Source organism: Polyodon spathula, chromosome 5 (genome assembly GCF_017654505.1).
Source record: "Polyodon spathula isolate WHYD16114869_AA chromosome 5, ASM1765450v1, whole genome shotgun sequence".
NCBI lineage: Eukaryota > Metazoa > Chordata > Actinopteri > Acipenseriformes > Polyodontidae > Polyodon > Polyodon spathula.
This window is the reverse complement of record NC_054538.1, coordinates 67785882-67803577: the sequence shown is the minus strand read 5'-3', so window position 1 is coordinate 67803577 and position 17696 is coordinate 67785882. Positions and strand designations below refer to the sequence as shown.

Sequence of the window (17696 nt, the reverse complement as noted above, 5' to 3'; positions counted from 1 at the left end):
GTTATGCAGTTAACCTTTGACTCGCTTTCCTAAGTTGTTGTTAACTGAACGTTCATACCGGTGTCATCAGCACTCCCGTTCCCAAAGTAAAACAGAAAGTACAGCGTGGCGAGTCGACCCTACATTTAACACCAGAGCAAAAGAAAAAAATCTGCAAGAATTTTCTTTTAAAAAAAGAGTTTGCCTGTACATATTCAACGTTTTTTGTAACAGCTTAAAAAAGAATGCTCTTGAGCTTAAGTGCAAGTGAAATAGGGGACAGTATTCAGCAGTACAGTAAAACAAACATAAGCTTTTTTATGGAATTGTTGTTTGGGTGATTTGAAACTAAAGGAGTGTTTATTTTTTTCTTATTATTTTCTTAAAGTGTGCACTGTTCCTCTAAAATAACCATGTACGTTTCATACAGATGGGAAAATATGATAAAATGACACTAGTAGACCTACTGTTGTGTTAAGAACTAGTACTGGAGTTTTAAAAAAGATTAATGTTTTATTAAAATGGCCTGGAGATACTGTAATTGTATAACTAAAAAAAATAAAATGTTTGAATTTATTACAAATATAGAAGGTTTTGTGTATTTTTCTTTTTTTTTTTTGGTTGACCCTCACTATATGTCACCCTGGCTTGTTGCCCTTTTTTGCCCTTGGCCCTTACCTGGCGGTATAAAGAGGGTTGACTGTATATATCTTATAGTTTAAGCAAAATTGCTGTTGTCAATGTTATTGAAGTAGAAATTGCCAAAGAGTGATGAGTATTCATGTTTCTTTTTTTTTTTTCCATGGCAGGTCCCAGTGCATGATCTACCATGGACAAAGTGCTCTGCAGCCTCCTGATTCTTGGAACAGCAGCGATGATGGTCCACGCATGTCCTAAATACTGTGTCTGCCAGAACCTGTCTGAGTCTCTAGGCACACTCTGTCCTTCGAAGGGCCTCCTGTTTGTGCCTCTGGACATCGACCGCAGGACTGTGGAGCTCCGTTTGGGTGGCAACTACATCATCAGAATCACCCAGCAGGACTTTGCTAACATGACAGGGCTGGTAGATCTGACATTGTCCCGGAACACAATCAGCTCCATCCAGCCCTTCTCCTTCGTCGACCTTGAGACCCTGCGATCCCTTCACATGGACACCAACCGGCTAACAGAGATAGGGGCCGATGCCTTGAGGGGACTCTTCAACCTGCAGCACCTGATTCTCAACAACAACCAACTGAGCCGCATCTCAGATGAATCCTTTGAGGACTGCCTGTTGACCCTAGAGGATCTAGACCTCTCGTACAACAACCTCCAGGGTGTCCCGTGGGAATCCATCCGCAAGATGGTCAACCTGCATCAGCTCAGCTTGGACCACAACCTTATTGATTACATAGCAGAGGGTACCTTCACTGACCTCCAAAAGCTGGCCAGGTTGGACCTGACCTCCAACCGGCTGCAGAAGCTGCCCCCTGATCCCATCTTTGCCCGCTCACAGAACAACATGGTGCTGACAACCCCTTATGCCCCTCTCTTGACTCTCAGCATCGGGGGGAACCCTTTACACTGCAACTGTGAGCTCCTGTGGCTCAGGAGACTGGACCGTGAGGATGATATGGAAACCTGTGCTTCCCCTCCAAGCCTCAAGGGTCGGTACTTCTGGTATGTGAAAGAGGAGGAGTTTGTGTGTGAGCCGCCCCTGATCACCCAGCACACCCACAAGCTCCTGGTGCTGGAAGGCCAGACAGCAAGCCTCAAGTGCAAAGCCATAGGAGATCCATCACCAGTCATCCACTGGGTGGCTCCCGATGACAGGCTCATTGGAAACTCCTCCAGGGCAACAGTCTATGACAACGGCACTTTGGACATCATGATCACCACCTCCAAGGACTACGGCACCTTCACTTGCATCGCTGCCAATGCCGCTGGGGAGTCCACTGCCTTCATTGAGCTTTCCATCATCCAGCTACCCCACCTCAGCAATGGTACTGGCCGAACCTCACAGCCCAAGTCCAGGCTCTCGGACATCACCAGCTCAGCCAAGACCAACAAGGGGGAGGACAAGAGCCCCCCAGAGAGGGTGGTGTCCGTGTCAGAGGTGACGTCAGTCTCCGCCTTGGTCAAGTGGTCAGTCAGCAAAGCAGCACCCAAGGTTAAAATGTACCAGATCCAATACAATTGCTCTGATGATGAAGTCTTAATTTACAGGTAATTTGGCATAGTCAGCTGTCTTGATAAACAATTCGATGTAATACAACAGAATGCAGCTCCTATAGTTTAAGAGAATTGATTCATTTTAGAATGCTTAGTGAGTGCAAATAACGAGGGCTTCCGTTTATAGAGCCCAGGCTGCATAATAGCATAACTGCACTGTCTTACTAGGGAGTAGAAAGATGGATTGCAGTAGAGTACCTGAGGAAACAGATCGGAGGATCGTTTTTCAGCAAATCATTCAAGTAATACAGTCCAGTAACTATCCTAATATGCATTTGCTCGTCCATTTTGTCTATTTACATATTTCTAATTATTATTTTAAATTATACCACTTGTGAGACAGACAGCCACAGAGCTAAACTTAATATGATAAATGGCTAAGTTTACAATTTAAAATACAGAGATGGATAGGTGCAGGCAAATAATTTCCTACCTTTGCACCATATTAAGAAAAAAAAGCCCTGTGTGTACAATCTGATCCTCCACACTGTAGAAATCCATTTTAATAACCATCTTTCTGACAGTCTATACAAAGGATTTGGAATGAGACTGGGGTGGGTTTCCATCTTCTCATCAAAATCTGCATTCAGCTTTCATACAGACCCCTTTTTTGCAGTAGGAACAAAGCGAGTAGTCTGTAGTGTAAAGTAACTTACATGCTATATCCTCGTAGAAATGGGTAGGAATTTATCCTCCATAATGCAACCTGCAGATATCACAAAAATATCTTAAAAGTGATCTTAAATTGGGTAGTTCCTTCCCTTATAGATTCTCAGCAACTGCACTTACCACATAATTTTGTAGAGTTGTAGAGGTGTGCAGGATTTGTATTCCAAACCCTATGTGGGCACTAGTTTTTTACACAACTCTCGAAATTCTGCAGACCACAAACAGTTTGTATTAATAGGATCATTACTATACAATGGAATACAATGGCAACCACAACGGAAATTGAAAACTAACCAATGAGGCACTCGCATTGTAATTAATTACACAAATTAAAAGCAGTTAAAAAAAAACAAACAAACAAAAAAAAACAATAAATGCATGCAGTTAACTCATGGTATAGCTTTACATTACTGAGTTTTTTTTTTTTTTTTACTGTACAGATTTGATTCATATTTCATCCTAATTTCTGCCGCAACAGTGGTCTGTGCAATACAGTCTGATTAGTCAAACAGATGACCTTCCTCCAGTCCTCAAACATCAGATTGCTTCTAATTTACTGTGTTCACATGCTACATTTGTCCTGATCCCAAAATAGCATTAATTTAAAATTATGTGAATAAGTGCCTGTTAATGAATTTGTTCAGTTGTGAACAAATGTCAGTTATCTTTTATTAGGGACATATTACAAAGTTTGGAGTCTGTTAACAACTGCCTCGTATTGAGATTTATTAAATGCCTGTTAAATTATATAAATCAATTAATACTGTAGATATGTCATTAACTTTCCATGACTGCAGTAATATCATTGTTAAATGCTATATTAAAAAGCAAATTCGAAGCAGAAAAATGCCTCCAAGATTCACATTTTGGAGATGAGATGCATTAGTTTTCAGGACTCAGTTTAATGGTTAAATTCACTGAAAATGTTTTTCTGAAAAGAAAAAAAAAATACTGATTGCAATTACCATTAGAACCTTAGGACTTCCAGAAGTTACGAATGCTTTTTAATTTGTAGGAACATTTGACAAATGAAGATTTGTAAATAGGGGGCGGATGGAACAAAAGTGGAGGGAGAGGGCACAAGGGAGACAGAAACATGGCTCGACTGAAAGGAAAGAAAAAAAAAATAATATAGGTAAAAAGAAAATCTGAAGTGCACTATATTATCTGTATGTCTTGAAAAAAAACATACATGTGTATATTACATACCAAAGAGTGCATAAGAAGATACCAATATCATTCTACAGCACCATACTGTTACTATTGATAAGTTCAGTATTTTGTGCTTATAATATTATACAAGGTATTTCAACATAGTCTGGAGAACATGTTTTGAAATATAGAAAGGAATGAAATGGGAGAGGAGAAGCATGAAAGCAAAAAGGTAATGGGGATGGAGGAGGGGAATCATAATAGCAGAGGAAATGGGAAAAGGAAAAGGGCAGAGAGAGAGAGAGAGAGAGAGAGAGAGAGAGAGATAATAGTATGTGGCTAAGAATATACTGTACTGTATTCTGCACAAAATAAGATTCAAGGCAGACTAAAGCCAGACAGATGGATTCAGGATAGAAAGAGCACAAACAAATAGGTGGCACGAATCAAATGTAGACATGTCTGCTTGAAATGAAAACCTACAATAGGAAAAAAAAACAGGGAGACAAGTGGAAGAGGTGGAAAGCGAGAGGTCTGGAGAATAACTGAAGATATGTCTGTGCAAGGTCACAGATTTTCTTTTTTTCTTTTTAAATTATATTTCATTGTTTGTAATAACTACCTCCTTCAACTACCCAGGTTCAGAAAGTTTTTGCACAGAGATGACAAAACCCAAAGGATCACTTAGCTCTGTGAAAGGAGACTGATTTTATCTCATTTTTAACACCAGCAGCCATAATTAGTTTGTTCTATTGTGATGATGTAATACTCTAATTACAGTTTTTTGCTCATTAACTTTTTGGTCAAGTCATACAAAATGCAGCTGTCCCTTTTTAAAGATGGCATTTGTAAAGTTTGTAATACCTGGAGAAAAAAAAAGACAGTTAAAACCAACTGCGGTCAGCTCCATCCATGGGAAATGCACTTTTGCTTTATTGTCAAAGTAAATTGACAAGATGAGCTTCCCTCAGAATGATCTGCCTGTAAAATGAAATCTGACAACAAAGATAGCCCTAGGACAAGGGTTTTCAACCTTTTTTTGAAACTGTACTCCTTCTGTCTGGAGGTTTCAGTTCAAGTACCCCTTTACAATTTTCATTCTACTAAATGGTATAACAGTTGCAATAAAGGGGAGAATATTCTGATTAACACATTTCTTTTTTTCCCTGTTTATTTAATAAATAATTTACGTCACAACAGTTGGAATGACAAACTGCTGGGTTAGGACAGAATACCAAACAGTAGGCTTAATTCTTAAAGCATTTAATTACACATATTTGAATGCACAGAACTAAAAGATAGCATTTGGGAATATTTTTGTAAACACCTGTATTTGCTTTCTATTTGGCAAAGTTAGTATAAATAATACAAAATAGTTTGCACCGTAAATGTTTATCATGCTACCATTTACTTCCCATCTCAGCATAATTATATGTACCATTTAAAATGTTTAAAGCAGCAAAAACATTAACTTCAAGACTATGATAAACCTTTTTATTGAAGCCACATAAAAATTATCCAAAGGGATTCGGTATAACTTTACACTTTCTGTAGACACTTTTCTTTCTTTGCTTTTCTTCTGCAAGAAAGAAATGTATCCTTTTCATCAAACCCTGAAAACAAATTCAACCAGCCACTATTGCTGTTACTAAAATGCAGCTGTGCCTAATAAATAAAACAAAAAACTGTTAAAGCATGAGTATTATGATTATTATTTATGTTTATAGGAGTATTTATACTTTTAAAAAATGCAGAAAGATTGTGATTCCTCGGTGATCCAGTGGTTAAAGAAAGAGGCTTGTTATCAGAAGGTTCATTCCCAAGTTTCTAAGTCACTTTGAATAAAAGTGTCTGCTAAATGACTACACAATGTTTAGAATAATTAGTCTTCAGTTATACAACAGCAAAGTTCATGAGCTGCACAGCGCGCTCTCCTGCTTCACCCACCCTAATAATAGATGTCAGTGTGGAAATCCACTCAATTGAAATCACGCATGCATACAGAGGGAAAGAGGAACATACAGACATGATAGATTCTGTGGGGTTTTGCTTTTTTTCATCTGCCGTTCACTTTGAGCTACTTACCAAAAATGAAATATGTATGGTTTAGAGATAATATATAATACATTTAAAAAATCAATTCAAGAAAATTATTTTCTTTTACTTTCATTTTTATTTGTGCATTTCTGAGTTATCCTGTGTACCCTGTTGTCACAAAGATGGCCAGAGTGGGTGACGTCAGACCAGACACAGGAAATAAATGACAGAGATAGGTGGAGTTTGGTGGAGCTGAGTGAATGTTTTCGCTCAGCATTTAATGAGTTAACAGAACAGTAAGTAAAAAGGTTGTAACAAACAAAAACACAGGACACAGCACATTCGCCAAAACAAAAGAGACAAACAAAACGGACTATACAGACAAACACGGTGAGCTGATTTAACGATTATTATTATTCTTCCTATTCTTATTACCTCCGTCTCCAATCCCATTCTCCACTCACCGGACACACAACCCTGAGTATGTGAAAACATGCTGCTTTTATGCAGCTGTACCGAGACTTGGCTGCTAATCAATCATTCAATTGGAGTCGCGGTACAACTGCACGTGAATTAATAAAGTGCAATTCCCCGTGCTCGCATATTATTACATTTTACTTGCACATGAAGTGCTGTGCAGTCCTTGTGCCTAAATACAAATATACATTTTAAATACTCATGTTACACAAACCTGTTTATATCCCATGTACCAATGACTATACACCAACATTAAAACACAACACAACACAAAATTCACACAGGGGCGGGCACTTTGTCACACCCCTATAAACCTTAGAAGTACCCCCAGGGGTACATGTACCCACTGTTTACCTCCAGGGGTACATGTACCCACGGTTGAAAACCTCTGATCTAGGGTTTTCTGTGTAAATTATACTTTACCATTTTACCCACACTCATTCCGCATTGATTCACCTGTCCCAATATTAGGGTAGTGCATATGACACATAAAAAAACACATCTGAAACTAGCGATAGTGCAATGTGCTAATTTCTTTAAATGTGCTGGCACAGGGAGTACAAAATTAATATCTATATCATACTTTTTCTTCATCTAACTAAAATAAAACAGCATGCAATACATTACATTTTCCTTCTGCTAACTTAAATGAAATAGCACTCAGTAAGTTATGTTTGTTAGTCTGAAACTTTAAATCTTATGGTATACCAAAAATTGATCTGTTGAAGACAGTATTCTAGGATGTAGTGCAATGTGTAATTTACAGAGTGCAAGGGCTGCGTGGAGTAAAACTTGAAATAGGAATTATGTGCTTGTGACTTTAGAAAGAGCACAGGATTTCCCCTTGGCTCACAGAGAGCCGTCCTCGCGGAGGCTGGGAACGCAAATTTTACTTCCCCCAAGAGGAAAGGAAAAAATAGTGGATAGATCGAAGAGAAGTCTCCTCGACTTACAAGGGTCACCTACGCTTAGGGAGATCGGTGAAGGAATTGTTACTTCCCCCAAGGGGAACCTAGAGTGATAAAGAACGGGAAAAAGAAGATGTGTTCGGATAGGTTTGGCTGGGGGTTCCCTCTGGTTCACAGAGAACCTTCCTGGAAGAGAGCCTATTAGATGGAAGTTGGGAGGTCAGTGGAGAACAGGAAGTGTGTATTGGTTGCTAAGGGGTGGGACAAGAAGATGAGAGAGAACGGTAGTTGAGTGTGATGCAGTTGTTTTTCTTACGAAAAATATTACCTCTGAATATCGGTATGATTTCTGTTAAAACTAAAATATATCCTACTCGTTTTTTTTTTTTTTCTCACTGTAATTTACCTGTTTGTTTGTAATTTCTCTGTACGAGAAACCAAAACTAAATCTTCTCAGTATCAAGTTTATTTATTTTTTTTGTTTGTTTGTTTTTTAATATATAAATTGTACAGGTCTGAGTAAAATTCCAATTGAATAAAAAACAAAACAACTAAACCCCCTACAAGAAGATATCTTCAGCCAGCTTTCAAATAGCGCTTACAGTGACCAGAAAAGCTCCAAGTTCCTCTGAGTTTAAGTTTTCACCACCCAAGCTGACGATGAGGTAAACAGACAACCCTTGTTTTATCCCCTGTTGTGTTTATCCCCTGTTGGGAAAAAGGGACACAAGGGACTGCTGTGCTGTAGGTAGTTTGTCTTGGGCTGTCTGTCAGGACTGTACCATAAAATAAAACGTGCTTACTAAGGTGTGTGTACGTTAGTTTGTATTACATGGTGGATTGAGGCTGCAGCCTCTTTGGGGGTGTCACATGCACATAGCCAGAGTTGCGTGTTTCTTTATTTTTTGAACAGGGGTAGAAAAAAAAAATACCTTTACGCTTCTTTATTGAGAGCGGCATTTATTCGAGGGCAGCGTCTATCAAAAAGCTAATATCTAATTTGAAGTAATGTGGTGTGTGTGTGTGTGTGTGTGTGTGTGTGTGTGTGTGTGTGTGTGTGTGTGTGTGTGTGTGTGTGTGTGTGTATATATATATATATATATATATATATATATATATATATATATAAATTGCATTCTTAAACAATCTTTTCAAGCCTGGTCCTATTGTTGCACAGAATATTGATTGGAAATGACTATATTCCTATGCAGTCATTTGCTTTCATGAGAAATACTTTTGTTTTATTAAAAAAATACATTTACAGTATATTATAAAATCTGAAAGTGTACTTAAAGCACTTTGTTATTTGAAAGATTCTAGAAACTGAGTTCAGTTTACATTATTCTTTACAAGAAATTAACCATCATAAATACATACATGTTAATTAAATGTTTTCAATTGACATGTATATGTTATACTGCAAGTATTATTGTTATAACACTAACTAAAGTTAAAACAATGTAAAACAGTAAAACCAAAGCAATCACCAGCCAGCCTGCATGCAACTAATCACAATGAAGCTGTGCACTATGAACCTTACCCTGCAATTCTGTGCCCTTGTTGCTTTCTGGGCTGGCACTCTGTAAGTTTATCCTGAGTTACTACAGAGAAAAGAGGCAGAGACAACAGCGTCACAGCAGGGGCGTCACTTCTTCAAGAGCTTGAGGGGGGGTTAGGGTTAGGGTTAGGGTTGGGGGCAAAGAATGCATTTAGCGGCCCTCATCCATACTAATAAAACTCTGCAGCAAACAAAAAAAACAACCTCTGGCATTGCATGAATAAATCTAGTGAAGCAGTGGGTATCGTCTAGGCGTCATTTTTGCAAAGATATCAGGATACCAGGACATCAAAATCAAGTTGTTTTTTTGGGGGCTTTTTTTACCAATGATTTTTCAGTTGCCATGACAAGCAGATCACTCAGACTAGACTTGGTCATGGAAGTTCGTAAATAGGTTTTAACCAAACTTAAAACAGAAAACAGACGCTCATTGTTGCAGTGGTTACTAGAAAAAAGAGTGATGACTACCTTGCATTTCTTACTCGTTTTGTTTTTCTGTTTCAGTCACCAACTAGGAAGTTACATACAAGTACACTTAAGTAAAACTCAAAATTCAAATAATACAGATGTGTAAATCAACCACAGGTGCAATTCCCAACACATTAAGTAAATTACATTGCTATAAAAAGACAGGCGTTGCATTCTCAGTTTTAGATTCACAAATTACTATAAAAAAATAAATAAAAAGCTTTTCATAAACTAGTGCTGACAGTGTTCTAAATCGTCAGGTACTTCCCTTCATTATAATGTTTAAAACTAGCTTGTACATTCTCTGGCAACCAAACCAATATCTTATTTCAGGTCTGCCAACAGTACAGACTTATTTAAATCACAGAAACAAAGCGAATGCATTGTGTCAAGTTTACACAGTAGTTAACTTGTTTACAGTTGCACATGATACACACACACATACACTCAGCACTACACTAGCAAAAACCAGGGAAAGGAAAGACAGACGCACACATACAGATACAGAAGTGGCATTTTTGTTTTTATGCTGCTCTCCATATACTGTTTTTACTATAGAACAGCCTAAGGCTGAAGTCAAGATGTGGAAATATTTATCAGAGCTCAGCTCCAGATAGCTCCGGCTGAATTTAAGCCCTGAGTATAATAGCAAGTGTCTTTTTAGCGTTGTACAAGCTCAAAAAGAGAATACAATCTAGTGGTGGTGCAAGTTTAGCTTTTCCTTCCCCTCTTCGACGCAGTAACTTCTTAATTAGTTAATATGGCACTGGCTATTATCAGGGTTGCTTTAATATCCATGCGGTGGACCTCCAGTGCCTCCCACCTTCACCTCCAAATAAAATATTTTTCTATCAAAAAGTTTTTCATAATCGGTAGTCCATCACTAAACCAGACATGTCTGGCTGTCTGATTTAAAAAATGAAAAAAAAAAAAGTCTATACACTAGGCCACTAAATTATATATATATTTCAAAGTAAAAGGGGGGAGAGCTGAAAAGTTTCACTGCACTGCACAAATACAGTTTAGTTGAGTGAAAACAAAACTAGTCCTAAGGCTGCTGGAGTAGGATAGCTGACACAGAGATAGTACATTTACTCAAACAGTATTTCCAATTTTATTTCTGTGTGTATGTGTGGGCCCCCCTCTGGCGTCCGGGCCCCGGGTGCTTGCCCGGGTTGCCTTGGTGATGACACGGCCCTGGCTAGTATTTTGCTATTTGCTTAGTGGCTGTGACATGATAGATGTTATAAACTAAGCACTTTTACTGACAAGTTCCCAGAACACATCTTAAACACTTGAACAGAATTATAAGTAAAACGTACCTTTCTCTTTTGCTTTTTGTAACACAACATCTCATATTGTTAATTTTGAATTTCAACAAATGCAAATTATCGCATTGTCAGGCTAGTCGCTGCACTTTCAGTGTCGCGAAGCCCATCCGACTTGTCTTTTAACTTCTTCTCACAGAACGGCCCATTTTATGGCCCCGTATAGCTCCGGGACTTGTCGTTTTTGAAAACAGACTGTTGTCTCAACACACATTTTTTTTTTGTTTTTTTTTTTTATCCTGTGTCCACAAGTTTATAATTGTGTTTATTTTATTTAATTTTTCTCAACTGAGGTGACACTTTTTGGTCAGGTCGTCATATGTCCAGTAATTAACGAGGAACAATTGGCTGTTATTGTTTTTTCAACTGTTGTTATTTTAAATGCCATATTCCCTAAAGAAAAAACAAAGCCATGTAAAGGCTTTTTTTAAAAATGTATTTAATTTTTTTATTTTTTTATTTTTAAAATTAGCGCTTCTTTATGACAGGATATGCAAGCCGTGCAATCAGCATTATAAGAACCAATCAGAGATCGCGAATTGCCACATGATTGCCTATGTCTACAGAAGTCGCTCAGGAGTTTGCTTGGAAAGTAGAGCCCGGCTCTACTTCAAGCGACTGGTTGACGTTCACATATAAGCGACTTGGTTACCTGCGACTAAGTTGCACAACTGATCACTCATATGTAGACCAGCTTAATAAAGTACTGCAGAGTTTCTTTACCCCTTAACAAGGCCCCTAAATCACAAGAATGTCCAAGAACAGGGGGTTGAATACAATGATAAATGCTCCTTAAAGATCCCTGGGGAAAGAAAGTATGGGGAAATTAAGGTAAAATTTGGAAGGGAACTTTTCTCTTACTTTCCCGTATACTTTGTCTTAAGAGCAATTAAGAAAAATCAGAAAGTGACAATATTCTGTTGCCATCGCGCTATACCATGTTGTTTTCAGTGATGTAAGCTACCATGTTACAGATGCTGCCTATCATACATAGCTGGAAGCTTCTTGTACTATGATCATGTGCTTCTCAATGCAGAGGTTTAATTATAATTATTCCAAAGGACAGGGTGTCAACAGAGGTTGAATTATATTGAACTTTGTAGAACAGCGATGAATGCTGTAGGATCAAAAACCTAACATCCTTTTATTGACCCTACAGAACCCACAATTAAACCTGATGTTCGATAGCATGGTTTTATATATTGTACAGAAAGGGTCAACAGACCAGGAGATACATTTGTACAGCTTTAAATAGTGTTTAGGTCTAATAAATCATAATGGAAAGAGAATGATGGTTCAGGAGTTTCAAGACCAAGAACATCCATTTACAAAATGAGAGATTGTAATATTTACACACTAAACACCAAACCTGTTCTATGTTAAAACATTAACATAACAATGTTTTTTTCAGACACTGGTATTGTTGTGCTTAGGCTGTATTATTTCGATTCCATTAAGATATAAGTGTCTCCCAAGTATAAGTGCAGAAAGTAATTTTAAGTATGGTGGTTAGTGTAAATTGATATAGATTGCTTATAAAACATGCTGATAAAGGAAAACATAAAATTTAATAATTGATTCAGCTTTTCTTGTAACTTTACGGAGCCATGTAAAAAATTATATCAATGCCATAAAGCATACTTTCACAATATGAATATATATATATATATATATATATATATATATATATATATATATATATATATATATATATATATATTTACATGCCCTATTCAATTAGTGTAGTTTATTCACTTTGTGCCCACAGGGCCAGCATAGGCACATCCCAATGGTACAGCACTAATACAAGAGAATATTTTCTTTGTTATTGGTTTCTCTTCTCATTTGTTTTGTCACCATTACAATATGATCCTATATCTATTAAACTAGTGTTGATTTAAATCAGTTCCTTTCTTTGAGGTATTAATCGGTTTGAAATAGTTTGGCAGGTTTTCCAGATGAGGATACATTAATTATTGGCATGCCAGATGTTTGCCTTGGAAGCATTGCTTGGTCTCCTCAACTGTAACTGATAGTGTTTTTATTGTAGCTCAGTGATATGGTAATTGTTACATCTCAATGAACCAGCTATCTCCAAGTTTTAATAAAAAAATAACAAAAAACATAATAGGATTGCTTTTTTTTAATGCTTAGCTAGAACTTTGTAGAGATTTTTTTTTTTTTGGCAAGAGTTTTCTGACTGCTAAGCAGAACAAAAGAAACAAGTGGATGGCATTAAACTGGCAAAACAGAAGAAAAACTTTATAAATACTTGGGTACACATAGGTAGGTGATGCTTTTAAAAAGTTGGCCATTTGAAATTATCCTTCACTAGTCTATTTCAGAATCATCTGAAAACAGAAATACTAAAGTAATTGTAGCTAACATAATTACAAAAGTATTCCATATAGCTTAACAGTGTGCATGTTTCTTTGAAAACTTGGTTGCTTTTCTGGAAAGGAGAATCTGCACCTAACCAACATGTCATCACCAAGCGCCATAAGGCTCCGTGTGGCTTTCACTCGTGTTGCTTCTTTTGTTTTGGCCTCTCAGTCACGCGCAGTGAGGCCGAAGCGGGAGACGACCGTTTCAGAGCCTGGAGGAAGGGCTACCCTCAGCCATGGATTCCCTGAGGTATCCCCCTACCAACAAAAAATTTTAAATAATGTGAGTAGGGGGGTTTTCATTACCTGAGCACTGAGCAGTTCGTATTTAACTCTGCTGGAGAGCCTGGGCTCTTTCCCTCAGTGCAGTCATGATCTGGGGGGCGGGCCGTGTCTCAGCTGCTTCACTTTCATTGATGTTTTTCTATATTTTTGGGGGGTAGGTGGCAGTGCACCACTGCGGTTTATTGCATTAATCATTCATTATTATTTTATCCATTCATGGTTTGGCGGCCCTATGCGGGGGAGGTGGCCCTGAGTGCCACTTCCTATCTGCAGCACTAGAATGTATGATATCATTCGTGTTTCCTAGCCAGGTATAACTGTCGAGCACTCACGGACAAGGTCTCCGGGCACATTTATCACGCCTCATTAAATCGTCTTTTAAATGCAGATCCTCCGTTCTGAAATACATTATTCTCTATGGGATATTGTATATGTTGCGCCTCAGTTGTGCTTTCTAGTTTAAAGATTGTTACTGGCTGAAAGAATGTCAGTCAATAGGGAAAGCAAGTGGTTGGCTAATTATAGGAAATAAGCCATTGAATGGGTGGTAACAAGCAAGTGCAAGACTGGCAAACCAGATACCAAATGTTATATATAAAAACAAAAATACATGCTCACTGTAACGTGTTTCTTTCAAAACTGGACGTTTGAGACTTAGAGTACATAAAGAGTAGAAGTGAACGACAATCACCTTAATCACAGCGTATAATATACACAGTCTTCTTATTTCCTTCCCTTGTACTAATGCATATTTTTTTATGAGATTGTTATATGCTTTAGCAGTCAAGGGGCCCCATTTACAAAAGGGCATTAAACATTATAGTTCTCCATAATTGCAATTAATGTGCAGTACGTTCATGCTTTTTCTATTTACTATTGCAATTGTATTCATTATCGCACTAAATACTGAGCATATTATGGCACACAGTCTGATTTTATTTGTGCCACACTATGGTAATCAGAATACATATGTGATTTGTATGGTACTTAAATGAGGCACCACGCTCTGAATAATGAGAGGAACTTTATTCACACCGTATTTACTAAAGGGTGATAATCGTAGTGTGCACCTTAAAGTGAGCGGTAATTAGTTTGTTCGGAAACCAGGCTTTAACCACTGATATCAACCGCTGGCATCATGGAAGCATTACTTGCATTAAAGTTTTCATATAGAGCAGTGAAAATGACCTGTAAATAACAGGTTATATTAAGAGTGAAAAAACATGAATTATGGTTATAATTTCCTAGATTGTATTTAGTAGTTCTTTACATTGCTACAAATAGTAGAGTGGTTAAATAAAACACAATAAAACAAGGTATTATAATTTAAATAAACCTCCTCCACTAGAATTTTTAACTCCTCTGCGTGCAGTTTTAGTTTGCGTTGCCTCTGCCTGTCCCCTGCAGAGGGCTGTGTCTGTTGATCGCTCATTTTCAGTCAATGTAAGCCACCTCCACCTTTCACAATAAGCCCTGACTAAAAGATATGCCTGGACTGCTGGGGTTTTTTATATCATGGTGGTCACGGGAAAGTCTTGGAAATTATCATGCACATAAAATTAGTACTCCCAATATGTGTAGTGTGCACGCTGTGACATGTAAATTAGCCAGATAGTGTGCATGTTAATTAATGCTTTCTCTGTAGTAAATGGGACAGTACATTTAGATTTATAATGCACGTTAGGCTCACTACTTAATGTGCACATTACAGCTACATTTAGTGCCCTTTCGTAAATGAGGCCCAAGGACTATATTTTGCTGGTATCTGATTGCTTGGCCAGTAAGTAGCCGAAAACTGAAGAGGGTTGTGAAGGGATTCTGTGAAATCAGGCATTTACAATTGTGATGGCCTTTGTGCTTTCTGGTAACACACTTGCAGTGTAAAACAAATGCTTGCTAAATTTGACAAACATGCATGCTGATTAATATATGCCCACTCATTTAGTGTGCTATTATTATTATCAACCATATTCAACAAAAATAGTATTTGTTTGATATGCCTGCTAACCACTGTTTGTTGTTGTTGTTTTTTTTGGGTTTTTTTAAAAGGATGATTCCGACTGCAAGCAAAGCCTTCCTTGTGAACAATCTGGTGTCTGGAGTTCAGTATGACTTGTGTGTCCTGGCCATATGGGATGACACAGCCACCACTCTCACAGCCACCAACGTGGTGGGGTGTGCCACATTCATTACCAGTGAGGACTACCCACAGTGCCAGTCTCTACACAGCCAGTTCCTGGGCGGAACCATGATCCTGATCATTGGAGGGATTATCGTGGCCACCCTGCTTGTCTTCATCGTCATCCTGATGGTCCGGTATAAGGCAACCAGCAGCGGCAATTCTGGGAAGTTACCAGATGTCAGTAATACTTACTCGCAGACTAATGGGGGTCATACTGTCCAAAATGGGGTGTTGCCTCAAGTGAAGCCCAAAGTGGTAGTGCGAGATGAGCTAATGGAATTTAACTGTGGCTCTTTGCAGAGCAGCTTGTCCTCATCCTCTAGCTCTCTGGTCAGTAGAGACTGTGACGATTACAGCCTCCACAGTGACAGGAGCACCCTGTCCAACAAGTGGACACCAGTTTCCAGGTCCCGGCACAACTTGGACCACCTTTTGGGGGCCTTCACCTCTCTGGAACTGAGGGGTCAGAGGCGAGAGGATGTTCCGACCAATACCAGGAACTCCATTCTTGCACCGCAGTCTGACAAGGAGCCCCTACTGGGCCGTGGGGAGACCAAGCTCAGAAGCTTTCTCACATTACCTTTGGAGAGCAAGCCCAAGCGGAGCCACTCCTTTGACATGGGGAACTTTGTCACCACCCAGTGCTGCAGCTATCCCAAAAAGATCACAAACATCTGGACTAAGAGGAGCCTCTCGGTCAATGGGATGCTCCTGCAATATGATGAGGGTGACCTGGCAGAGAGCAAAGTGAACTCCGGGAGCTCTGAATGGGTCTTGGAAAGCACTGTCTAATGTTCAGTCACTGGGTCTTCAATAAGAGAAAATAAAAAGTGGGACACCTTGACATCCTACACCTGTAGTGCATGAAGACCATCAGTGTGTGACACCTGTTGACCTGCGTTCCTTTAGAATTATTTTTAATCACAATGCATTGACTTCCAGGAGGCCTTGCACAGGATGAATCAAGCTCTCAACTTGGAAAGCATAAAGATGGATTTTGTATAATACCAAGGATTGTAGGGTGACCAAACATTGTTAGCCGGTTGTATGTTTATGAAATGCCTGCACAAAAAAAAATTATGTGCTAATGTAAATCTATCTTCAGAGAAGTCACATTTTGGGTCAAGGGCTGATTTTGAGAAGCGTTGTTTAAGAACGAGAATAGAATGGAATGATCCTACCAATAAACTTGGATTGCAACAAAGAAAATCCTAAAATGAAATCTGATGCAGATCGGGATTCAGTTAAGGCAAATTAAGGCAAATCGTTACTGTATGTGTAGTATAAATAAAAGATATATTTTTGCCTGCAAAAAGAAACTAAGTTGAAATTGATTTCCAAGTCATGCTTTCCTGTTAATAAGGTCCATTGAGAGTGGTGGCTGCAAAGTATCTGGTTAAGATCTGGAGATGTGAATTTCCCTTACTGCACTTGCATGAAGAATGAAAAAACAATTGTGGATGCCTACCTGCCCCTTTAAAGACCATTAATGTTGATCTAAAGTTGTGGGTACTCTCATCCTTTCCTTATTGTGTTCTTTCTAAAAAACAAACACCTGCTGGAATGTTGAACATGACGACGCCCTCCCCTAATCCCAAAGGTATTCAGATGAATTTGAAATGCATTCTGAGCCAACCAAAATCTCCACCAGTGGTTTCTGGAATATGCATCCTTTGTAAATTCCTCCATCAACCAAAATTCAGTTAGACACTTGAATATTTATTTATTTATTTATGTGTTATTTTTTTTTATTAAGATCCTTGCAGAACAGCATGAGAAAAGTATAAGTCATGGTTCAAGGACATGGTAAGACATATGGAGTATATCTACAATAAAACAAACACTTGTGAGATATCTGTTTTAAACAACAAAAAAAAAAAAAAAAAACTATGAAACTGAGACCAAGTTAATATGTTTTCAGTTATCAGCTAATTTGATTAAAACCTTTTTCTTAACTCGACTGTTCTTATTTTTTTTTTTTTTTTACAAATCTGTATTTCTCCCATGAAGCACAAATGTTCTTCAGATACCTTCAATCAACATTCTTAACGATAGCCT

General features: G+C 38.3%; 1 protein-coding gene across 1 annotated transcript; it reads left to right on the top strand.

Moving 5' to 3' along the window:
* The first annotated feature begins 795 nt into the window (after positions 1-795).
* On the top strand, positions 796-17680 carry LOC121316209 (leucine-rich repeat and fibronectin type-III domain-containing protein 2). Its single transcript, XM_041251110.1, has 2 exons — positions 796-2184; positions 15506-17680. Exons 1-2 carry the CDS (start codon positions 809-811, stop codon positions 16428-16430), a joined length of 2301 nt encoding a protein of 766 aa, XP_041107044.1. The 5' UTR covers positions 796-808; the 3' UTR covers positions 16431-17680.
* The last annotated feature ends 16 nt before the right edge of the window (positions 17681-17696 follow it).